Source organism: Aristolochia californica, unplaced genomic scaffold (genome assembly GCF_029961685.1).
Source record: "Aristolochia californica isolate CCGP_79_NKW_82.1479 unplaced genomic scaffold, dmAriCali1.0.hap1 SCAF_5, whole genome shotgun sequence".
Taxonomy (NCBI): Eukaryota; Viridiplantae; Streptophyta; class Magnoliopsida; order Piperales; family Aristolochiaceae; genus Aristolochia; species Aristolochia californica.
The window spans coordinates 44,557,980-44,584,618 of record NW_027182214.1 but is presented as its reverse complement, the minus strand read 5'-3'; the positions used below and the strand labels follow the sequence as shown (position 1 = coordinate 44,584,618).

At 37.4% G+C, this 26,639-nt stretch overlaps 2 protein-coding genes and 1 pseudogene across 2 annotated transcripts; 1 reads left to right on the top strand and 2 right to left on the bottom strand.

The window, feature by feature from the left end:
- The first annotated feature begins 1,452 nt into the window (after positions 1-1,452).
- Positions 1,453-4,274, top strand: LOC137966105 ((3S,6E)-nerolidol synthase 1-like). The gene is made up of 7 exons (XM_068812592.1): positions 1,453-1,611; positions 1,691-1,949; positions 2,035-2,407; positions 2,529-2,747; positions 2,844-2,982; positions 3,072-3,320; positions 3,451-4,274. Exons 1-7 carry the CDS (start codon positions 1,513-1,515, stop codon positions 3,745-3,747), a joined length of 1,635 nt encoding a protein of 544 aa, XP_068668693.1. The 5' UTR covers positions 1,453-1,512; the 3' UTR covers positions 3,748-4,274.
- A 15,123-nt stretch (positions 4,275-19,397) lies between these two features.
- On the bottom strand, positions 19,398-21,412 carry LOC137965445 ((3S,6E)-nerolidol synthase 1-like; annotated as a pseudogene).
- Positions 21,413-23,408: 1,996 nt separating this feature from the next.
- On the bottom strand, positions 23,409-25,355 carry LOC137965444 ((3S,6E)-nerolidol synthase 2, chloroplastic/mitochondrial-like). The gene is made up of 6 exons (XM_068811723.1): positions 25,160-25,355; positions 24,703-25,078; positions 24,392-24,610; positions 24,168-24,306; positions 23,836-24,087; positions 23,409-23,735 (listed from the first exon to the last, which is right to left on the bottom strand). The coding sequence occupies exons 1-6, from the start codon at positions 25,338-25,340 to the stop codon at positions 23,409-23,411; spliced, it is 1,494 nt and encodes a 497-aa protein (XP_068667824.1). The 5' UTR covers positions 25,341-25,355.
- Positions 25,356-26,639: the final 1,284 nt, after the last annotated feature.

The following is a 26,639-nucleotide window of genomic DNA, read 5'->3' as shown; positions in this document are numbered from 1 at the left end:
TTGGGTTTGTGGTTGAGGGGGAATTGGCGTGCAAATTATAAAACGGTCATTGAGAGCATGGTTTGGTTTTAAAAGATGCATGATGGATCACTCAGTATTTTTAAGACATACTAATAAGGGAGTTATTCTCCAAGTTGTCTTTGTAAACGATTTTTTTGTGAGAGGAAGTTGTTAAGTTGTGGAGCCTAATTAATGCCTTACGCTGAGTCGGTAAGCAAATTTCACACTTGTATTATGGTTACCCTAGTTTTTTCTTTATATTTGGGGCCGTCGTTTTTAGGGTTATCATCGAGAAGAATCATCAGTTGCGGCCAAGAGAGCTTAAATATAGGATTTCCATAGGCACTTTATTTCCAACATGACCTTTGAGTCTTCTGATACCGATACCTCTCTTGAAATATCATTGGGTCATAAATTAGCCTCAAATAGCTTTCGTTTGAGGTTATTTCTTCAATATAAAGTTTTCTACTTGATAGCATAAAATGCCTAAAAAAAGTGAAACTTTCTGTTGTTGCTCATACCTTTTCCTGATGGCCAACCTTTGCTGCTTCAAATATCGAGTTTTCTTTATTGAAAACTCAGATTGCCAAAAGTCTTTTTGTATTGGAAAATTGACTCAAATATCTTTTCACCAATATATAATATAAAAAATGTATTATGAAGATGCTAAATCTTATAGACCCAAGTAACATTGTGCAATGTATCTACTAGCCATGTCTCTTTCATTATTTAATGGTACTCAATAATGTAACCAATATCTAAGGACAAAAAAAGAGTGGCCAATGGATTTTCTACCAAGGTTTGGGAAGAAAATTGCAAATTCTTTTCAGAAAGAAGACAAGAAAGAGCATGGATATTTGAAATGAAGCTAAGCAGAAAGATGGTATGTGTGGACACTCGAGTTGTAGTTGCAGAGAACCATGTGTAGCAGGTTCAGGCAGAAGAAATTGAATGAAAAGGTGGAGTCATGGCAGCCTTGGTTTCAACTTTAATTCCCCAGCAAGAAACCTCTTTTAGTCGTGGATGAACGACCTTTGTGTGCCCCACCAGTAAAATATGTGGAGCTAGTTAAGTGCAAGGACTCGTCTTCAATGAAACCGTCGGCAGCAATCAATCGTTCCTCAAGCATAACGGGAGGAAAACGTGGAACATCTGTCTTCACGGTTCGTTTCCTCGTGGAACACACTGCAGCAAGCTGACGATGGAGGAAGCCTCATTACTGACTGCATTCCTCGTCGTTATCGATCTTTCGTGCTATGTCTCTCTATTGATTTATGGCGAAAGAGACATCTTGTCCTTCGGCAACAATTACTTTTGACCCGTCACCACTTATATGCTCTTTACGTATAATATTGTCCATTACATGTGCAGCTACACCTGGAGCAGTAAGCCCTAGCTCTCACTATAAAAAAGGCTTCCGTGGAAGCCTCAATCATCACAATAGCTTCTGTTTCAATTTGCCAGAATAAAAAAAAAGAATCACTTCCGTTGCCGTCAGTTTTCTTGCAGCCCATGGAAACACTCTCATCGGAGGCTGCAGGCAGTGTGTCGGCAGAAGAGATGCACTCAGTCATTCACTTATTCACATCTACGCCCTTCACTAATAACATGGCACGTAACTCTTTCACACATCCAGTTGTTGTTTCTCGTTATTGATTTTTCATTTGGTCAATGGGTTGTATCCATGCAGGAGGATTTACAGACGAAGCGACTGAAGGCAGTTGAGGAAGTAAGACGATTATTACTACCGCAGCACGAACCAGTCGAATCCGCAGTTCTGATTGACAAACTGCAACGTCTGGGCATTGATTACCATTTCAGAGATGAGATCGAGCAACTGTTACCTCTCATTCATGACAACGTAGGTGATGATGATGCTCACCATGGTCTGCTCTTTGCTGCGCTTTCCTTCCGTTTGTTGCGGCAATGTGGTTACTACGTGTCTACAAGTGGGTAAATTTTGCTTCTCTCTGCAAATTTTAATGTTAAATGCGTATAAATGTGAGATACCAATAACAAATTTCCATGCTGCAGGTGTGTTCAATCGTTTCAGGGACAGAGATGGGCGATTCAAAACACAGTTAAGCGAAGACATTGCTGGGATGTTGGCTCTGTATGAAGCTTCCTTTCTCAGTTTAGAAGGAGAAGACATGCTCGACGAAGCCAGAAAATTTTCTTCGAGTTACCTACGGAAGTTGGTGGGCGACGTTGAGGCTTCCGTAAGTGGACAGATAGAGTACATCTTGAATCATCCTTTTTACTTGAGCATACCGAGGTTCAACATTAAGCACTACCTAGAAAAGTCGACGGGAGCTGGAGGAAAGAACGAGATCGTCAATGAACTTGCCAAATTGGACTTCAACATTGTACAATTGATGCTTCAGAGAGAATTGCAGGAGGTTGCGAGGTATAGATCCTTCTTATTTCTATAATAGATGCCCTGGTTGATGAGGTCGATAATAATGATGTATTTAGCGTATTTGACCTTCGCACGAACCACTTTCTTGAAACTTTTTATGCCATTATAGGTGGTGGAGAGGCTTGGGTTTGCAGAAGGAACTGAAGCTTGCAAGAGAGAATTACGTCGAATGGTTCATATGGTCTTTGATTGTCGCTTCTGACCCTCAATTATCAACTTCTCGCGTAGAAATGGCTAAGCCCATTGCTTTCATCTTCCTGATCGACGACATCTTTGACGTTTATGGAACACTTGATGAACTCATTATCTTCACGGAAGCAGTTGAAAGGTGACTTTTTGCTGCTTCGGCGATTCTGGTACGGAGTGAGAGAAACTCACTCTGGGGACTACTTGATTGACGAGAAATTCACTGTGTTGATTGCAGATGGGAAGTTGAATCAACGAAAATGCTCCCAAGGTTCATGAAGATGAGCTTTATGGCACTTTATAACACAACCAACGACATTGCTGGCAAGGTCCATAAACAACAAGGCTGGAATCCGATAGAGACATTAAGAAAAACGGTGTTTATCTGCACCCTAAACGTTATTAACTCATGAAAATTAACTAGCTGAAATCCATGTGTTAGTTGTGAGTTTTCTATATATTGCAGTGGGCAGCCATGTGTAGATCATTTCTAGCAGAGAAAAGATGGCTTTCCTCCGGGAATTTGCCGGAGTCAGAGGTATACCTGAGAAACGGAATGATCAGCTCTGGAGTGCCGATGGCTCTGATTCACATGTTCGTGTTGCTGGGAGAGGGGAAGAAGAAGGAGACGACGAACCTACTGCGCAGCATTCCTGACCTGATTTCACATTCAGCCATGATATTTAGGCTATGGAACGACATGAAAAGCGTCAATGTAAGAAACCTGATCACCTTTGGCTTAATTTGGCCCCGCCTTTTAGTTTTTACTCCATGAAGGACATGGGAAGCTTTTTCTTATCTTCAAATAATAATAACAACTGATCGGTTGGCTTTCTGACGTGAAGGGAGACAAGGGACGCGGCCATGATGGGTCCTACGCTGACTGCTACATGAAAGAGCGCTGTGGCACCTTCCTTTCTATAGAAAGTGTTGAAGAACATGTGAAGCAGAGGCTCAACGTTGCATGGAAGAAACTCAACGCGGAATGCCTCTCGGCAAATCCATACTCGGCAGCTTTCACAACAGCTTCGCTCAATATACCCCGAATGGCTCAGATGGCCTATAGCTACAATGATGATGAGCGCCCTGTAGCTCTCAAGGAGCTCAGCCTGTCCTTGCTCATGGAAAGTGTTCCTCTGTAGCTAGAAAAAGATAAAAAACGAGATCATTTCCTGTCTACCATTTTTAAAAGTAAAAACCTGTTCTACACATAAAGGCCTTTAAATGGCTCCTTCACAGTACAAAGTTGTTGTCGATTTCAATGTCTGCAACTTAAGAGGTTGAGATTGTTGTAGTAGAAACATTGAGAGTCTTTTGCGGAAAAGGATCTCATTGGCTACTATTTAGATGAATGAAATGAATAGAGTACTAATAAGGGAGTTATTCTCCTATTTGTCTTTGTAAATGACTTTTTTGTGAGAGAAAGTTGTTAAGTTGTGGAGAGTAATTAACGTTTTACGCTGAGTCGGTATGTGGATTTCACACTTGTATTACGGTTACCCTAGTTTTCTCTTTATATTTTGGGGCGCCGTTGTTAGGATTATCATCGAGATGAATCATCAGTTGCGGCTGAGAGAGCTTCAATTTAGGATTTCCACAAGCTCTGTACTTCCAACATGACCTTTGAGTCTTCCGATATTGATACCTCTCTTGAAATATCAGATTAAGAAACGGTTCATTGGGTCATAAATTAGCCTCAAATAGCTTTCGTTTGAGGTTATTTCTTCAATATAAAGTTTTCTACTTGATAATATAAAATGCCTAAAAAAAGTGAAACTTTCTGTTGTTGCTCATACCTTTTCCTGATGGCCAACCTTTGCTGGTTCAGATATCGAGTTTTCTTTATTGAAAACTCAGATTGCCAAAAGTCTTTTTGTGTTGGAAAATTGACTCAAATATCTTTTTACCAATATATAATATAAAAAATGTATTATGAAGGTGGTAAATCTTATAGACCCAAGTAACATTGTGCAATGTATCTACTAGCCATGTCTCTTTCCTTATTTAATGGTACTCAATAATGTAACCAATATCTAAGGACAAAAAAAGAGTGGCCAATGGATTTTCTACCAAGGTTTGGGAAGAAAATTGCAAATTCTTTTCAGAAAGAAGACAAGAAAGAGCTTGGATATTTGAAATGAAGCAGTGGCTCGTCGCCTTTCATAAGCAGAAAGATGGGATGGTTCAGGCAGAAGAAATTGAATGGAAGGTGGACATTCTGATTCTCTCTCCGTTTGTTACCTTATCTGGACTTTTTTGGATTGTTCAAGGAAGCCACGGTCGGGATTTGTTTTTTACTTGCTTATTGGTAACGGGCAGGTAGGTTCTTGCTGATCGGAATCCTACTACACCAGATTCCTTACGTCTATAAATGCCGTATGACCTCGAGTTCCTATCTGTGGCAGCGAAAACGACTGCTCCCGAACTTGTGATGTTGGGACTAAGATAATTGTTTAGGGTAAATAATTTTCACAAAAGAACTCGAGGTCATAGTGCTGACGACACAACTCTTGAGCTAATCATTCAATGTTACCGGTAATGATAGGAATGTCTTTTTCTTTTGTCGGCTCAACGCTTTCTATTACAAGTACGTTTTTAAGTTTTTGTTTTTTTAAACCACTCGGTTGCTGGTGGTTGGCTTATAATAATGGTTATGTCCCCTCTGTGAGGTCACCAAAGCTAGGCCCGTTTTTGCAAAGACCGGCGACAAATGGTACGTATCTTCTCTGTCTTCAATGAGGAGTTTTTTTACAAGGAGAAATAGATCTGGGCTTTAATAAGGTTGTCTCCATCTTCTTTTTTTACTTTTAATTTTATATTCAAGTTAATGATTTAAATTCAATTTCAACTTCAATTTAGGTGTTAAGTATACACAGAGTTCAAGTGCATTCGAAAAAAACTTTTAAATGCTGGGCTAAGTTTTGAACAAACTGGCACTAGGCCCATTTCTGATAACAAATTTTGTCGGTGATGGTTACACATGATTCTTTTCTAATGATTTTAATATTAAAGGCACGAACTCGTTGTTGAATAATCTATCTTAGGTTATTAATAAAATAGTATATTTATTTATTTATTATATTCATTAATATTGATTACTATATGAAAATAGATATTTAAGTCTGGTAATTAAAATATAGTTAAAGTATGCATTTGATCAATTATTTTTTAATAATTATCCTTTTTTATAAATAATTATACTGATCATTTTTAATTTTGTGGAAATATATTAACAATACGTAAAAAATCCTTCTTGTGTTATGAATAAAAGAATATTTTTATTTATTCATTATATTTATTTTTTATCAATTATTTTTGTTTAATCATTCTTTTTTTGTTAAAGTATATCTTATGTTATTAATAATTTAATAACTTTATTTATTATATTTGTTTATGTTATTTTTAACTTTATTTTTATTTTTTTTATAATTAATCATGTGCACAGTTAATTGGCTCACGTAATTAATATATTAATGTACATTAAACTGTAATCATTAAATAATATAATCTAATTTAATTAATCATCATATTAATTTATTTTAATTATACATTAAATTACGTATTAGTGTAGTAATCATGTTTGTTTTACCTAATTTGATATTTAGGTATTATGTTTTATTTAAGTATATTATTACAAGTTACTCATTCTTTTGTTTTTGTTATATTTCTCATTTTGGGGCACTAACACTAGAAACTTTTTCCAATGCACATGAATTCGTCCACACTAACACCAAATTTGAAGTTAAAGCTCATGTAGATGATTCAAATGGATGTGGACTTGAATTTGAAGTTCAAGTTCATGTTAACACTAGTGTTGAATAACCCCTCCTACACTTATTTCATATATTTATCTTTTTAGCATATGCGCCATTAAAGATATGGAGATAGAGAGCAAGAATTACTACATTGAACTTAAAATGAAGTGAAGAATACAGTTAATCTTAAATGAATTGATTCAACTTTAACTCATCCTTGGGAGTTAGTGTAAACGAGTTCAAGTGCATTAGAAAACAGATTCCAGTGTTAATGCCCCCAAATGAAAAATATGATATAAACAAGAGAACGAGTAACCTTTTATAATATACTTAAATATAACATATACCTAACTAGATAATTAACCAAAATAAAGATGGTTACTACACTTATAAGTGATTTAATGTATAGTATTAGAATATATTAATATCATAATTAATAAAAATATATATTATATTAATTAATTATTATAATTTATTATAAATTAATGCAATAATTATGTGTGACTAGAATAAATTATTAAAAATAAAAAAATAAAAAAATAACTTAAGCGAATATAATAAATAAATAATTTTTTTAATAACATAAGATATGTTTTAACATTAAAAACCACTAATTTAATACAATAATAAAAAATTAATATAATAAATAAATATTTTTTTATCAATAACATAATATATATTTTTATATATTATTAATTAATAATATATTGTCACCAAATTTAAAACCATTGGTTTAATTAATTATAGCAATGGGATAATTAAACCAAAACAATTTATCAAATATTTTAATTATGACTATTAAATAACGATTTAATATAGTAATTATAAAATGAATATATTAATTAAATAAATAAATTATTTTATAAAAAATATATAAATTATTATTCTTATTACGATGGTTTAATTTTTCCTTAACTTAGGAAAAATTAAACCATCGTCTTCCTCACGGTGCGCGTTGTCTTCCTCTGCGGTGGGAGACTACGGCGACGAAGGCGGCGGGCCAGCGGGTAACAGCGACGGAGGCGGCGGGCCAGCGGGTAACGGCGACGGAGGTGGTGTTCTGACAGTATGTCGAGAGGGAGACCGAGAGAAAAGAGAAGTCGGGAGACCGAGAGAGAAGAGAAGTCGGGAGGCCGAGAGAGAAGAGAAGTCGGGAGGGCGAGAGGCTTGGCCTCCTGTGCTCTACGACGGAGGTCGAGAGGAGAGGTAAACTGACGGAGGGGGGGGGGGGGGGAGGCGGGGAGCTGGTAGGGGGAAGAGAAAATAAATTTTGGCCGAAGGATCAAGTGGGGAGGGGGGGACACGAGCATCCCGCGCTCTTCAATTGTTTGATTCTCAAAACAGGTCGGAATCCAAATTACCCCTTTTTTGCCTGAGCAAATGAATTGACGTGATTCACTTGAAGTGTAATTCATTATACACTAAGGGGGGGTTAGTCCACAATGAAGTGGAAATGAAGTGGAAAATTGAATTGAAGTGAGATGAATTGCTTCCTCTTCAACTCATGTTTGGGTGTTAGTCCAGGCCAGTTGAAGTGGTTGGAAAACAGATTCCAGTGTTAATGCTTGGAAAACAGATTTCAGTATCCTTTTCTAAATAAAGAAGAGAATGAGTAATCTTTTATGATTATAGTTTATTATAAATTAAAATAATAATTACGTGTGACTATAATATATTATATAAAATTAATAAAAATTAAAAAATAGCATAAGGGAATATAATAAATAAACATAATGGTTTAATTAATTTTAGCAATTGAATAATTAACCTATTAATGATTAAAATTCATTATAAATTAACATACTAATTACGTGTGACTAGAATAAATTATATAAAATTAATAAAAATTAAAAAATGACATAAGGGAATATAATAAATAAACCTAATTTTTTAATTAATTATATCAATTGGATAATTAACCAATTAACGATTACAATTCATTATAAATTAATATACTAATTACTTGACTGGAATTTATTATATAAAATTAATAAAAATTAAAAAATAGCATAAGGGAATATAATAAATAAACATAATGGTTTAATTAATTTTAGCAATTGGATAATTAACCAATTAATGATTAAAATTCATTATAAATTAACATACTAATTACGTGTGACTAGAATAAATTATATAAAATTAATAAAAATTAAAAAATAACATAAGGAAATAAACCTAATTGTTTAATTAATTATAGAAATTGCATAATTAAACCAATTAATGATTACAATTCATTATAAATTATTATACTAATTACGTGTGAGTAAATTATATAAAATTAATAAAAATTAAAAAATAACATAAGGGAATATAATATAAACCTAATTGTTTAATTAATTATAGAATTGCATAATTAAACCAATTAATGATTACAGTTTATTATAAATTATTATACTAATTACGTGTGAGTAGAATAAATTATTTAATCTTAATAAAAATTAAAAAATAACATAAGGGAATATAATAAATAAACCTAATTGTTTAATTAATTATAGCAATTGCATAATTAAACCAATTAATGATTACAGTTTATTATAAATTATTATACTAATTACGTGTGAGTAGAATAAATTATATAAAATTAATAAAAATGAAAAAATAACATAAGGGAATATAATAAATAAACCAAATTGCTTAATTAATTATAGCAATTGCGTAATTAAACCAATTAATGATTATAGTTTATTATAAATTATTATACTAATAACGTGTGAGTAGAATAAATTATTTATATTACATAAAACAGTTAAAAATAACATAAATGAATATAATTAATAAATAAATTATTTTGTAATAACATAATATATAGTATAAAAATACTTAATAAATAAAATTATAACAAAAAGGTATAAAATGACAACAACGAATATAATTAGAGTAAATTATTTCTATCAACGAGTTTGTGCATTTAACATCATCAAATTACTAGTTTAGTAGATACGAACGACAACATACATGTTCAAATGCAATAAAGTACAACCACTAATAATCACTCCACATGCTAGTTGCTATGGCATCTCGAAATTGTGTAGCTCTAGTGGATTCTAATGCACGACGCCTCTGCATTGTTGTTGATAGGTTGCCTTCATCCCCAAGATCATCGCTATCATCGCTATCTCCATCCAAATTTTCACCTGCTAATCGAACCTCATCACCTCCTCCACGTACCTCATCATCGGAATCATCATCTTCCAATTCAAACATATCATTGTAATCCTCTTTACGTATATAACTGTGTAATATGCAACAAGCTATTACAATTTTCATCTGGATCTTATAAGAAAACGGAGGAGCGACTTTCAATATTTGGAATCGAGCTTTTAAAGCACCAAAAATTCGTTCAATAGTATTTCTCAAAGATGAGTGCCTTGTTGAATAACTCTTTATCATTTCTAGGAAGGTTGTCTCCAAATTCTTGTAGATAATAACGAGTTCCTCGATATGGAGCCAAAAATCCTGACATATTTGTATAACCAGCATCGACTAGATAATATTTACCTACAATACAAAATATTTTTCATATAAGATAATTGAAGATAAAATAAAAAAAATACTACATAACAATATATTATTTACCTTCAGGTACACAGATTCTATTTCGGCGAGTCAATGCGTCCTTCAATACACGGGAATCAACTGCTGATCCCTCCCATCCAAGAAGTACATAAGTGAATTACATATCAAATGTACATGTTGCCATCACGTTTTGTGAGAGATAACCTTTTCTGTTCCAGAACCTTTGTTGTTCTTCAAGTGGGATGTTTGCTTTGATATGAGTTCCATCAATAGCCCCAATACAATCCTAATTATATCATTTCAATTAATACAAGTACCTCTAAATATTAATCTAAAATTATTCATTATATGTCAAGTGATGTTACCTTAAAATACGGATTAAACATTGGATTGTTTAAAATCTTTGAGTGAGTCCGTTCTGAAGGCCGTTTGATGTAATCAGGCCAAAGTTTGATAATAGCATTCAACACCTTATTGAAATACCTACTTATAATCCAGTTTGATCTATCAAACATCTCTGCTGTGACACTATACGCTTGTCCTTGACCAACAGTTAGGAAAAAATATGCAAGTTGTTCTTCCACTGAGATGGTCTTTGTAGGTGATAAAAATCCTTTACTATAAAGTATCTCTGCCATTTTTTTAAACACAATTTGATTCATCCTGTAAACTTTTCAAAATTTAACAGGTGATTTCGCTAATGCCTTTTGCAAATAAATCGGACCACCAATCCCACGAGGACGTAATGTACGTCTATACCTATGGTTCATATAGTATATTCCCATCATGTACATAAGACATGTCAATAAAATCATTCTTGTATTCCTATTTTCGTCTTCCATGGAAACCTGCAAATACAATCACCACAACCATAATAACGACTACAACAATAATTCCTGTTTCTTCCTAATATCATAAACACAAAAACATACCATGTTCTTCAATCATAACCTATTTTTAATCACACCTATATAAAACCATCTCCAATCACACACCCACAACATTCATCCACACAATAAGAACACGACAATCATGAAAACCCAAATCTTAACCATAATAAAATTCATAATCTATCAATGATACGTCTTATAAAGTCATAATTAAAAAAACATAATTAAACTTCAAAACAATCGTCCCAAAATACATAGTGTACTTCAAACTATTGACTACATTTCACCAGCACAATATTTAAGCCAATTAATTCGCTCTTCCATTGGCAACTTCGTAAACATGTCCTTCTTCATTGGTGTATCTAACAATAGAGGAGCGCGAAACTTCATCTCTACCGACAGGTCCGGGATTTCTGTGAGTGCTTCATACCAATTCTCTTCGGTGGTTTTATCATTTTTAGATTGTAGAGATTGCAGTAGGGTGGCAATTCTTGTCATTGTATCAGCGAACATAATAGTATCATCGGTGGCCATTTGTGGTCTCTTTCTATGACGACTTGAACTTGACGGGTTAGTACTTGGAGACTGATCAGGTGCCGACTCATTTTCTGTAAAGAATGGCGAAGGAGTATCTCTACCTAAATCGACATCCTCGAGCATGTCCATGCGCTCATTTTCTTCCTGATGTTGGACATCATTGCACATGTCTTCGTCAGTTTGACTTGTTCTCCCCATGGCTATTGAGTTTCCCACTACCAAAGCCAATTTGTCATAAAGAGGGCAACCTTGTTGTGTATACTTTTCAGCTTCTGTATGCTTCTACAAGGATAAAACATCATTTAAACGACTTGGCATAGAGTTCTAGTAATGCGGAAAACATACAAAATGTTTTACAGTCAATCATAATTTACTGACCTTGATATAGTCTTGCCATACAGAATGACATGCAGTAACTCGATGTGTGGTTGCATCCCAACCGAACCCACTAGTGTTGAGACAACTTGTTACTGCTTGGTAAGTTTTCTTCCATGATCTTGTTCGATTCTTGAGCTGCTCAACAGTTTTTTTATTAGCTGTGTCTTCATTGAACCTATTGACACAGTCCAAATATACTTCATGCTTCCAAACCCCATTAGGCATCCTATTCCCCATATTGACTTGCTCAACCAACAGATCGAGCTTTTTGTTGTCATCATCGAAGGTCCAAATGTCATATGATCGAGGAGTTTGTTGTCTTCTTCCAACCATTTATAATCTAAATCCGAGATGGTCGTCATGGAAATTTTTTTTATCAGACAACCATTACTCGTCGTAGTAACTAGGAACACACAGAAACACAACCAACAAATAACAAAATACCATGTGGTGGATATTTATAACTCCAAAATCTCCTCACCACATGGCATAAACATTCCATAGCACTTCAAACATATTCAACAACATTCTAACACATTTCAAAATTAATCTAACTAATTTCATTGCAGATGACTAGAACAATGCAAAAACAAACTCATGAAGTCCAAATTCACCGAACACCCCTGGTAGAGCCCCATATGACTTCGCAGTCACTACGAACTGTACATCGTCATTGATGGGGGTCGGGTTTCGTTGGCTAATGGATGCCCGTGTAGGCGACTCAGCTTTGTTTGAATTGGACCATGTGGTGGATATTTATAACTCCAAAATCTCCTCACCACATGACATAAACATTCCATAGCACTTCAAACATATTCAACAACATTCTAACACATTTCAAAATTAATCTAACTAATTTCATTGCAGATGACTAGAACAATGCAAAAACAAACTCATGAAGTCCAAATTCCCCGAACACCCCTGGTAGAGCCCCATATGACTTCGCAGTCACTACGAACCGTACATTGTCATTGATGGGGGTCGGGTTTCGTTGGCTAATGGACGCCCGTGTAGGCGACTCAGCCTTGTTTGAATTGGACCATGTGGTGGATATTTATAACTCCAAAATCCCCTCACCACATGACATAAACATTCCATAACACTTCAAACATATTCAGCAACATTCTAAAACATTTCAAAATTAATCTAACTAATTTCATTGCAGATGACTAGAACAATGCAAAAACAAACTCATGAAGTCCAAATTCACCGAACACCCCTGGTAGATCCCCATATGACTTCGCAGTCACTACGAACCGTACATCGTCATTGATGGGGGTCAGGTTTCGTTGGCTAATGGACGCCCGTGTAGGCGACTCAGCCTTGTTTCAATTGGACCATGTCGTGGATATTTATAACTCCAAAATCTCCTCACCACATGACATAAACATTCCATAGCACTTCTAACATATTCAACAACATTCTAAAATATTTCAAAATTAATCTAACTAATTTCATTGCAGATGACTAAAATAAACTTGTTAAAGGCAGTGACTTTACAGCTGATATGTTTGTTAATACGGCTCTTATTGACATGTATGCAAAGTGTGGAAGCTTGGAGCATGCTCATTCTGTGTTTAAGATCTTGTGGAAGAAGGATGGAAATATTTTCATTTCATGAAGAGAGACCATGGCATAGAACCTAGTCAACAACATTATGATTGTGTGGTAGTTCTTCTAGGCCGAGCTGGGTACTTGACAGATGCTTATCAGTTTGTTGAAAGTATGCTAATAAAACCAGAAGTAACAATGTGGTGGGCACTCTTAAGTGCCTGCAAATTCCTTAAGAATATAAAGTTAGGACAATATGCAGCAAAATAGATTTCTGCTCTTGATCCATCAAGTGCTGGCCACTATTATGTGCAACTCTCAAATCTTAGAAAAGAATAAAAGAAAGTTTTTTGAGTATTATCTTCATAGCACATCTCTCTGCAGGGCATTTTACTTTCTAGATCTTTAATTCCCCCTTTTCAATACTCTCAGATTTTAAAGGTTCATACCAAGGGTAGTAGCTGAACCTGCTACATATATATCATCATCAAATTTACTCTCCTGAGTATGTCCCTATCGACATACTCTTTCTTACATCCCCATGTTATCTCCAAGATATATGCCCATTCGGTTATAAATCTCAGATTTTAGAGTCCGGCCAATTTTCTTTTTACCAACTCTTGTTTTAAGATAGGGGTTGCAGCAACCATCTTTGAGCATTTTTTAAATTTTTTAAAAGCAAACGAGGAAACGTTACAGTTCTCTTAGTCAATACTCTTCCAAATTATTTATTGGGGCACAATCAAATCTGTAACAAACCAACTAATAAAAGGGGAGTTATGTTTAGAGTCGGAACAAGTCACTTCTGTGATGGTTGTAGAGTTATTGCTGATAAACAGTATAAGAAATAAATGCGATCACAAGTTTATGAAAGATAAAAACAGCTTCAATGAATGTGATATTATTGGAATTAATTTGGCCACAATCAAGATAAATTACGCACAAAAATTAAAATTAACTCAAACACAAAACTAAATTAGTTGAAAAAAAAATTAGGTTTCGGATTACCTTCTGAAATTTGGGGGAAATCACCGCCGAATGGGGAAATGTAAGCCCAATGGAAGAAATCGACGCCTAACTGTCGAAAATCGAAGGATGTCGAAACCAGAATAGGTTAAATCAAAGGAAATCAGGGGAGGAGGAAAGAGAAGAGCGAGAACGAGAAGGAAGAGGGAGGCCGAGAGTGAAAAGAGATGGAGGCCTAGAGGGAAAAGAGAGAGGGAGAGAGAGAGGGAGAGGGAAGAGAAAGGCCGAGAGAGAAAGAGACGAGAGAGGGAGATGGGGCGAAAACGACAGATAACAAGAGAGAGGGAGCAAATACAGCAGAGGGAGCAGAGAACGAAGACGAGCGCCGAGCGAGAGGAGCAGAACGAGTAGACGAGAGCTGAGCGAGCAGAGACAGCGAAAAAGAGAGAAGAAGTCGGGCGAAAAAATTCGTCGGGAGACGAAGGCTGAGCGAGAGGAGAGGAGAAGAGGAAATGAGCGGGATTTTTAGTTTCGGGGGGGGGGGGGGGGGGGGGGAGAAGCGACGCCGTCACTCGTGGTAAGTGGATGACTTGAAAAAAAGGGCGGAATCAGATTTTCGTCGTTTTTGCCTGAGGAGATGAAATGGTGTTATCTTACTTCAATTCAAGTCATTCTGGACTAACGCCATAAGTGGGATGAACTAGGTAATGCGGGGGGAATTCATTCCACTTAATTGTGGACTAACCCCTCCTAACCCCTTAATCTAATTAACTAAGTAATGCGGGAGTAATTCATCTAAGGGGGGGTTAGTCAACTTGAAGGACGAGATGATCTTCAACCGCATAACGCCCTTCAACACTTGAAGTCGTTAGTGGAGCACAGATGAAGCTTCATCTCGATGCAGGGGATGAAGGGGTCCTTCATCTCCACGGTTTAATTTTCTTCATCTCGAAGAAGGCCTTGTTTGATCTTCTTTGAGTTGAAGGACGTGCGACGCTGGCTTTTTCTCCTCTCTCTCCTCGCACCCCCCCCCCCCCCCCCCCCCCCCCCCCCCCTCCTCACACGTCGTCATTTCTCATTTTTTCTTCCTCTCTCTTGTCACCTTGTGCCCCCGACGTTCTGCTGCCATAAAATCGATCGAATTTTCGTCTCCGACCACCGTCTCAGCTCCCTCTCGTCTCCGACCTCATCTCTCGGTTTTCTCTCGGCCTCGCCCTCTCTCTCGCACCGCCTCTCTCGTCTCCGTGACTCCCTCTCTTCTCTCGGACTCGCTCTCTCTCGCTTCTCTCTCTCTTATCCCTCCCGACCTCCCTTTCTTCTCTGTCTTCTCCCTTTCAGCCTCCCACTCCCTTCTCTCTCTAGCTATTCTCCTTTCCCCCGAAAATACCTTCCGATTTCATTCGATTTCCCCTTTTCCATTTCAATTTTCTTCGATTTTGGACATTTGGGCATCAATTGCTTAATTTTTACTTCGATTAGGCATCGATTTCCCCATTCGGCATCGATTTCACCCTTCGGCTTCGATTTTCCCCAAATTTCAGAAGGTATGCCTAAACCCTAATTTTTTTCATTAAATTAGTGTTTTATTTGATTTAAATTTATTTTCAGTGCCTAATTGGTGGTTATTTGTGCATAATTGTGGGATTTAGGGTTATGGTTTAGGGTCTAAATTCTTGATTCGTGTTAGGGATTATTTTTAGGGTTTGTTGCTTGGTATTTAAGGGTCCTATAATTAGGGTTTAGGGTTTATGGTTAAGGATTTAGGGTATTTTAAGGATTAGGGTTTTTAAGGTTTAGGGGGTTTAGTGTTTTTAAGCTCTAGGGTTTTTTGGGTTTAGGGTGTAAAGTTTAGGGCTTTTAAGGTATTAAGTTCTGAAATTAGTGTTTAGGGTTTTTATGGGTTTAGGGGTTTTGTGTTTTTAAGCTCTAGGGTTTTTTGGGTTTAGGGTCTGGAACTATGGTGTAGGGTTTAGGGTTTAGGGCTTCTAAGGTTTAGGGTACCATGTTATGGCATTAGTGTTTAGGGTTTAGAGTTTAGTAGGTGATAGGGTTTGACTTTAGGGTTTGATGGTTTATGGTTTAGGTTTTATTAGTGGTTTTTTAGTCCAATTTAAAGAATGCAGAGTCGCGTACATGGGCATCTATTAGCCAACGAAACCCGACCCCCATCACTGACGAGGTACAATTCGTAGTGATTGCGAAGTTATATGGGGCTCTACTAGGGGTGTTCGGTGAATTTGGACTTGATGTGTGTGTTTTCTCATTGTTTAGTGCATATGCAATAGTGAAAATAGTTTAATTAATTTTGAAATATTTTAGAATGTTGTTGAGGATTTTTGAAGTGTTATGGAATATTTTTGCCATGTGGTGAGGAGATTCAGGTGTTATACATATCCACCATATGGTATTTTCTTTTTTTGTGGTTTCGATTTAACCCTTCGGCTTTGATTTTCCTCAAATTTCATAAGGTAAGTCTAAACCCTATTTTTTTATTAATTTAGTGTTGTATTTGATTTGCCTTATAGACAGCTACTTGTGATTGATATATCCTACTTTTGATATTATTGAGAACTTGTTGACCAATGCCATTTCAATCACTGTGTAAGAATTTATTTTTCAATCTTATTTTTTTGTAGGAGATTTTTGAGTCCGGAGGCCTGCTTGAGAATGTCTCATCAAGGCAATATTTATATCCCTATTCAGAATTTTTAAATTTTTACAAAGTAAACTAATAAAGAATTGGCCCTTTTTTTTTTTTACCATAATCACGGATTTATTTTGGATGTTCTTACTTGCAGGTCAGGGAAATGCGGATGATGTAACAATTGCAGTATTGAAGGAGACAAGAGAAAGATCAATGAAGGGGAAGATTTGGAGATCAGTTCATAGAGGGAAATGGGTGAGGAACAACTAGCATGAAGAGAAACAACTATAGTTTGTAAATTTATAATGGATTTATAGTTTTTATTTGGGTGATGTAAATTGATAGTGATAATTCATTTAATTTTGTTGTGTTTGATTATTGTATGGAGTTTATTTATAATGTTAAGCATTGTATGGAGTGTTTAGACTATTTTATGGAGTGTATAAACAATTTCATGGAGTGTTTATGGAATGTATAGACAATTTTATGGAGTGTTTATGGAGTGTTTATGCAGGTATTATGTATATTGATTATGCCCAATTTTAAATAGAGGTCATGCCGAATTTTATACAAGTATTATATACATAAATTATGCTCAATTTTAAGAAGAGGTTATGCCCAATCTTATACATGTATTATATATATAGGTTATGCCTAATTTTATGTAGAGGTCATGTCCAATTTTATGTAAAATGTATACAGACAACGACGATTACGATGATCTTGAGGATGTAGGTAGCCAAGTAACATGCTTTCGGAGGCAGAGTGCATTAGAATCCACAAGAGCTGCACAATTTCGAGATGCCATATCGACTTCCATGTGGAACGATAAATGATGGTTGTATCTTATTACTTTTGAACATGTATCGTTTATATGTACTAAACTTGTAACTTGATGATTTTAATATTAAAGGCACGAACTCGTTATTAGAATAATCTTTATTTTAGGTTATTAATAAAGTTGTATATGTATTTATTTATTATTTTTGTTCAATATTATTACTATATGAAACTTCATATTTAAGTCTCTGGTAAATAAAATATAATTAAAGTATGCATTTGATTAATTAATTACTTTTAATTTTGTCAAAATATTTTATTAATTAATATCATGTAAAAAATCCTATTTTATGTTATTAATATAATACTTTTTTATTCATTAATCATATTTATTTTTTATTTACTCTATTGTATTAGTAATTTAATAGTGGTAATTAAAATATTATTAACTCAAACACTTGGTTTAATTAACTTATTTTTATAATTAATAAAATCTATGGTTTTAAATTTTGAAGATGAAGATGAAGATGAAGATGAAGTTGTTCACACTAAACACCATATTTCGAAGATTTCAAAGATGAACTTGTCCATACTAACACCCATTTCAAAGATGAAGATCATGTAGATGCATAAGATGAAGATGAAGATGAAGATCTGTTGCTTCTTAGAACTCCAAGATATAGGATTGCGACCTAGGTAAACAAAATAGGCACATGTTGAAGTAAAATCTCCCTTGTTTCCTGCCTTGTTAGAATCAGATAATGCATAAAAAGACAAAGAAGATTATAGATGTAAGACAATACCATGATCCATAGTCCGACAAAGATATCGCAACAAGCACTTAACAGCATCCAAAGGGTTAGTAGTAGGGCAATGCATAAACTAAACTAACTTATTCTCACTTAACTAATGTTAGGGCACGTAAGAGACAAGTTTTGGATACTACCAACAACACTCCAATATTCAGATGGATCAGAGAGTGTCATGCCAGACTAAAGTGTAAGTATAGATGATGTGGCAAGAGGCATAGTTACAAAATTTGTATTTTTCATGCATGTTCGAGCAAGTAGATAAAAAATATACCTGCATTGAGATAGAAGCATTCCTCGAGAATGAGGAACAACTTCAATTTCGAGAAAATAAGTCAAGGACCCAAGATCCTTGAGTGAAAATCGCTGAGAAAGAAAGTGGATGAATATTGTTATAGCTTGATTATTGTCTCTTTTAATTAAATCTTACATTGTATCAGAAGTCCTCGTCAATCCCCTGTCTCCCTGATTGCATTTCTTGTGTTTTTTTCAACAGGGAACCCCTCTTTCACCGTTGTAGTTGTGCCATGGATCGTCGACATCTGCAAGCTACATCACCGTTGTCGCAACGTTGACAGCCTTGTTGCACTACTCCTACTCTGCTTCCGCTGTCGCTACAACTTAGATGGATCTGCCCATTGGACCTTGGCCTCGACAATTTTGATCTCCCATCGCTCTGTCATCTTCCTGTTGGAAAATTCAAGTCTCAAATTTTCCTCTCTCGTCGCTTCGTTGCCTTCCCCTCTTCCCTCACCTGATGGGTTTTCTTTTCTTAGCGAGTTGCGCCTTGCAGATCAACTTCAGCACCTGGTTGTAATCCTGAGACATATCAGTCTTCGAGACAAAAAACAATGTCTCTGACTCTTCCTTGTCGTCGTCGAGATACCGTCTTTCCCACCTGAGACGTCTCTCTATCTCGTCTTTCCCACCTGATACCAGTCACTGAAAATAGATTACTGACCATTATACAGCTCCATAATCTAACATGAATATGTATCTCAATGTTAACTTACATGAGTCAACACATCCTGTAAAGTTCCAATTTGTCGGATTGTCTATTGGAAAGCATCAAGTTCCAGAAATATGATATGTTAACCTTGTTGTAAATCCAGTTCGCGTGTATATGATCTATGGGTAAAATCTATTGATCCCGAGCGTTCTCCTAGTAAGTAGTCGGTGTGTTGTTCGAGTGACTCAAGGCGATGATCATCGTCATAACTGTACATAACTTGAACCATTCGAGCGGCGTTGAGTGAGCCTGATGTGAAAGCTGGAGAAAAGGAATTGGGAGAGAGGCACGCCTTGTTGAGTTTCTTCCACTCTCCCCTGATCAGATGCACCACATGTTCTCGTGCCATTTCAACTTGTAAAGAATTCCCGTTTTCTTTTAGGTAGCAGTTCAAATAGGAGCCGTCATACCCTTGTTGTTTCTCATCCTTCAAAGGCCGTCCATGAATATTTGTTAGACAAATAAAAGAGTACCAAATTGTTTGTTAGAGAAGACGGTGAAACTAGCTACCAAGAAATAATCTAATCTAATCAGGCAGAGGAGTTGACAGTTTTGAGCACTTGCTTCTCTCTTCTTACCTTGGCACTTCCCAGATCATCCCAGAGGCGAAGAATAGTTGCAGGAGATGAGATAAGGACGGGCATTCCGCAATGGAGGTTGCTGCTGTCAAAAGATGCTCCTTCACCCAACAATGAAAGCAGATGAAGAAGCACCATGGGCAACCCCGTGCTGATAAATCCGTTTCTCAGGTACTCGTCTGTCGTTGGCAAATGTCCCATGCTGAACCACTTTGCTTCTACTAGAAATGCATCGCACAGTGCGGCCCACTGGAATATTTACACTCGCACATATCAGTTAAAACCGTAAACAATTTCAGTCGGAAAGGACATACACTCTACCACGAACGTCGTCTTTGAGCTCTTACGTACCGATTTCCTTAGCGTGTCTATGGGTTCCATCCATGCTCTTTGTGGATCTTATGTGTTGTAGAGAGCCGAGAAGCATATCTTCATGTATCCCGGCAAACTGTCGATTCCGTCGATGCTCCATCTATAATTTGCCGGTAAGTTAACCATAATTTCAGGATTATTTGTTGTAATTGCAGTGGGTTGTTGGGTAAAAATAGTTACCTGTTTACTGCTTCAGCGAAGAGAATGAGTTCGTCGAGTGACCCGTAAGTGTCAAAGATGTCGTCGATTACGTAGAGAAATGAAATAGGTTTAGTGAGCTCAATTCTATATTTGGAAAATTTTGCGTTGGGAACGAGGGCCAGCGACGACATAAACCATTTCAGGGGCTGGTTCCTTGCAAACTTGAGTTCCTTGGCCACTCCGAGATCATTCCACCACCTATTAGTCCAAATTAATGGAACAAATTAGACCAATCTACAGCTAAAGTGACAGACCATTAATGGAGTTATTGCTGCTTACTGCCGAACGCTCCTCAGTTCTTCCAGGTGCATGAACTGTGCAGAGTTGAAACTGAGTTTGGCTAGTTCGTGGAGGACTCCGGTCTTCCCCGTGGCTCCTAATTTGGAGTTTTCCAGATAGAACTTGGTGCCAAAGCTGGGTAAGGTCATGCGAATGGGATTGTTCAAAGCATACTTAGCTCTCTTTGCCAGACCAGATCCCATCGTCGGCAACCTCGCCACAATTTGTTTACCAGCGAAATCTGCAGCTTCCACGAGTGCATCTTCCTCTTCTATCGCAAGATAAGAAGCTTCGTATAACGCCAACGGTCCCATTACATCGTCACTCAGCTGCAGTTTAAATCTGCCCATCCCATCTCGAAACCTATCAAACACATCTGTTTGGCAGCTTCCTGTTAATTTTCAGAGCTGAATAATGTGCCCAACAAAAACTGAATTGAAAAGGACTTAATTACTTGGAGATACATAGTAACCATGTTGCCGCAGCAAGCGGAAAGCAATTGCAACATCGTACAAGCTGTCTCTGGCACTGTCACCACTCATGATATGTTCATAGCAGAGACCCAGATGCAGTGCAATCTCTTCGCGGAAGTGATGATCTATGCCCAATCGTTGAAGGGTGTCGATTAATTTCGCATGCTCCAATCAATAATGATCAGCTGATTCCAGGATCATGTCCCTGACTCGCTTCACTTTCTCCGCCTGCTTGACGCGTAGGTCGTCCTATAAGCATTGTCCAGATTAAATTAGCCAGAGGAAGATAATGAAGCCAGAGTAAATTAAATAGGCATAATGAGAAATAAGAGATCAATATCACCTGCTCGTAAGGGACAGACGTTTTGGTAGGAAGTGAGATTTGTACACGCCTGCTCGTATTTTGGGCGATGTGCAAGGCAGCCGCGCGGCCAGGAAAGGTTGGTCTATAAGCCGAAAACACCAACATCATTGGGGATGGTGGGGATGGACCTCTCACGACTTATTTGGCACCGAGTAGCTTGGGTAAACCGTGGATAGATCAAAGTGTTTGATGATATTGAGATCAGAGGTGGAGTCGGATGTTTTATATACAGCGAAGGCCTGTGAATCGTTTCTCAAGCAAAACACCAGGAAAATGAGCAACATCTGGTTTTACTCTTCACGTTTCCGTGCAAAACTGTGAATCGCAAGGGTAAGATGAATCTTCCTCGTGTAACACGGCCTGCCTTAAGACACTGCAGCAAGCTGACGATGGAGGAAGCCTCAATGCTGACTGCATTCTTTCGTTCGATGTCTCTTTATTGTGATTTATGGAGAAAGATGACATCCTTAGTATAGGAGTTGAGACCTATGTCAAGATGAAGGAGAGAAAGCGTGTCAAGTATAGGAAAATAGAAGGTTTTGACGGAAAGTTCCGTTCGATGAAGAAGGTAGTGGTCCCGGTCGGCAGCAGCCATTGGAGAAAAAAAAGGAACATCTGGTCCTAGTCTTCTTGTTTCTGTGCAAATCCGTGAAGCGCGAGGTTACGATGAATCTGCCTCGTGTAACACGGCCTGCCTAAAGACACTGCAGCAAGCTGACACTGTAGGAAGCTCAATGCTGACTGCTTTCCTCTTCGTCATGGATTTTTCATTCGATTTCTCTTTATTGTGATTTATGAAGAAAGAGACAACATCCTTACAAATTTGAAATTTAAGGCTTGTCCTTTGGCAACTATTATTTTGACCCGTCACCACTTATATACTCTATAGATACAATATTGTTCATGAATTTGAAATTTTTTAAGTTTTACAAAGAAGGTAGCCTCACTGAATCTTTATATTTTGAAGTAGATATCATACACACTTAACTGATATTTGACACTTAATGACCAACATTGGTTTCCACTTTATCTTAGAGGATAGTGTCTCCATAAGCTCTGTGATCATATGAAACGAATAAATAGAACCTATTTACATAGAGATTATAATTTGAACTTATGGTAATTCAAATAGTGAAATATAAAAAAGTGTCTTGATAAATATATGAACTGATACAGAAATGCCTTATTGATCCATGGGCACATAAAGCGTCGTCAATAACCTCTTGAATTATCGATTAAGGGGTGCAATGGTTCATTTTAACTTGAACTCGAATATCACACAGATTCAGGTCATGTTAGAATCAACCCACTTCAAGATCTGATGAAATTTGAAAAAACAAATGTTAAGAAATAGACCCACATGGATTAGTGGATATAAAAATCTTGAGTTCATTAGCTGGGAAAAAGGTTTCCTAAGTGGCTAGTTAGTTTGGGATAGGGCCTTTGATCCAATTTAACATGGTATCAGAGCAAGTCACTTAGTATGTGGGCAGAGCTACAAAAGAGAGCGAGCCTACATGTGAGGGAGAGTGTTAAGAAATAGATTCACATGGATTAGCGGATATAAAGATCTTGAGTTTATTAGCTGGGAAAAAAGTTTCTTAAGTGGCTAATCATTTTGGGATAGGGTCTTCGACCCAATTTAACAACAAACATGACGATATCTCTTTAAACTAATAACTTTATTAAGAATGATTTGCTTTAACTATTTTCAAGTGCGACACCTGGCTTGATCTCAGACCCATCGTTTTCTCCTATCAAGGTATTGATGTGTTGTTCAAGTGCCTCAAGCCGTTGATGATCGTCGTAACTGTACATAACTTGAACCATCCGAGCGCTGTTGAGAGACGCGACAGTGAAAGTGGAAGAGAAACGATTAGGGGAGAGACACGCCTTGTTGAGCTTCTTCCATTCTTCGTCTATCAAATGCATCACATGTTCTCTGGCATCTTGGAGAGACAAGGATTTCCCTCTTTCTTGCATGTGATAGTCCAGGTACGAGCCATCATGCCCTTGTTGCTTCTCATCCTTTCAGGTTCGCACGAAAATGGAATAAAAAACGAGATAGTCAGGTTGTATTAATGGAGTTTAACAATAAAAAAGGAAAAGAAAATGTTGAATTCCGTACCTTTGCACTTCCAAGATCATCCCAGAGTCGAAGAATGCTTGCTGGGTATGAGATAAGACCAGGAATGTTGTCGACAAGATCATGATCAGCTTCCTCGGTTACTCTCTCTCCCAATAGCGAAAGAAGGTGTATCAGTACTGTGGGTACTCCGCTGCTGATCACTCCGTTTTTCAAGTATTCATCTGCCTTTGGGGAGTGTCCACAGGCAAACCATTTTGCTTCCACCAAAAATGCGTCGCAGAGCATCGCCCACTGCAGAGCAGAAAAGCGACAAAATTGAAGCACCGCGCACAGCCAGGGACAGCTCGAGTAGTAAAGTCAGCAGTGCTTACCGATTTTCTTAAGATTACTAAGGGATCCCACCCGTGGTGTCTGAGTACCATATCAGCGATCTCGTTCGTGGTTTTATTCAGAGCCATGAAGCACGTCTTCATGTAGCCTGGCAGCTTGTTTATTGCATCGTCGTCCCAACTGGTTCATTGCTCATCAGTACTGATCTTGATGCTTATCTTTCTGGTTTAAGACTTCAGAAAAGACTGGTTTGGGTCAGAATTACCTGTTAACTGCTTCAGTGAAGAGAACTAGCTCATCTAGTGTCCCGTGGGTGTCAAAAATGTCATCGATTAAGTAAACAAATGCAACTGGTTTTGTGATCTGGACCCTGTAATTGGAGAATTCAGGGTGAGGGAGGCATGCTATGGACCACATGGACCATTTCACTGGCTGGTCCCGAGCAAACCTGAGCTGCTGTGCTAATCCCATGTCCCTCCACCAGCTGTTCTTGGCAAAACGAATAGATTAACTACAATCTGCTGCTACTATATTTTTTCAGAAAAAAGTTGTCACAATTGAATTAACGTTACGTACGTCGAAAAATGCTCGAGCTCTCTCTGATGCAAGGCCTGACCGACATTGAAGCTCAGTTGGGCTAGTTCATGGAAGATTCTCATCTTGCCTTGTACAGATCCGCTGGAATTGTTCAGATAGAACTTGGCGTTGAACTTTGGCAAGTTCAAATGAAAAGGATGCTTCAAAATGTGCTGCACCTGCCTTGACAGACCCGCGTTCATCCTCATCGCCGAAGATTCGAGATGTTTACTTGCAAATACTCTTGCTTTATCGAGTTCATCTTCTCCTTCTATACCCAGGTGGGAAGCCTCGTACAGAGCTAACATTCCTCTTATATCTTCAGCGACTTCTGCTCGAAACCTCCCCTTACCGTCTTTATACTTGTTGAACACATCTGATGACCCATCACATCAATTATTAATCAATGGCTTCATCTTAAATCCATATCTATTCAAGTGTTATGATCAGCAAGCACCTGCAGACACGTAGTAGCCGTGTTGCCTTAATAACCGAAAGCTGAGAGCAACATCATGCAAGCTCTCCATAATTCTCCCACCTCGGCTGCCATTGAAGTTATTGTTGTGCTCTCTTAGTAGCGAATTAATCTCTTCAGAGAAGTGGTAGTCAATATCGAGACGTTGAAGAGCATCAATCATAAGGAGAGACTGCACTGGTTCAGTTTCTTCCATGATTATTCGCCTAACTTCCTCCAATTTCTCTGCTTGTTTAGTCTTGATGCCGTCCTGCATAAAATATGGGACCATCATCAGCTCGGCATTGATAGATAAGATGTCTATTCCAGCCAAACAACACGTACGAAAAATTAAAAAAGGAGTAGGTTAGGAAGCTTGCCTTGATGATATAAGCCGAAGAATGCTTGTGTTTCAGGTTGGAGATGCTTCGTTGCAGGGCATTAGACATTTTAGGGAAGGAGACATGCAAGGATACAGATTTTGGAGGGAACATCATGCAGGCGAGGAACAGGACTGCCATGGGAACAAGAGTACTGGATTATGGCTCGAGATCTGTCGAGGGCTCATGCCATTTGGAGATGATTCGTTGCCTTTTTATAGCCGCATCGATGTCCTCCCCTCAGAGATGCTCACCTTATTTTGCATGGTGAACCGAATTCCAGGATGACGATCAGTCTTGATTCCAATATTTGACTACCACGCAAGAATGAAAATTTCCACTTTGAATTTTGACGATCCACGGGATTTCATGGAACACGAGATCTCTCTTTAAAATCGTTTAATCATCCATGGGGGACTGCTCTCAGTCCGACAACAGTCATCTTCACCTACTTTTGAATAATGCAACCTTGAGCTTTCATGTCACAACTGGAATCTAATTGCATGGCTAGATGTATGTGTTCTCGGGATTCCGTTTTCAGATTTATTGAAATTCATGATGATATATTGCTTTCACGGCTAACCTACTGGCCGATCAGTCTTGATTCCAATATTAGACTATCTTGCCAGAACGAAATTCCCACTTTGGATTTTGACGATCCACGGGATTTCATGGAACACGACACCTCTCTTGGAAGTCGTTTAATCATCCATGAACAGATTAACATATCCCCACCCTTTCATGATAAATATTGTACGTTATATTCAATTTTTGGGGAGGAACACTAACGACAGGCACTGCTCTCTGTCCACAACATTCATCTTCACATGAATAATGCAACCTTCTGTCCGGTGAGCTTTCATGTCAAAAGTATGTAATTCCTGGTGGCCCTCAAAGATAATGATTCCATAAATCTAGTTCACTGCATTAGGAATCATGTTGTAGACGATGATTATACGTTAAAGAGTCCTCCTCCAGATGTTAAGCAATAAACGTAGCTGATGTTTAGGTAACAACTGCATAGCGACGATAGAATCAGAGGATGAAGATCGAAGCCTTGTTGTAGCGGTTCGATAAATACCGGGGAGGATATGGTGAGAGAA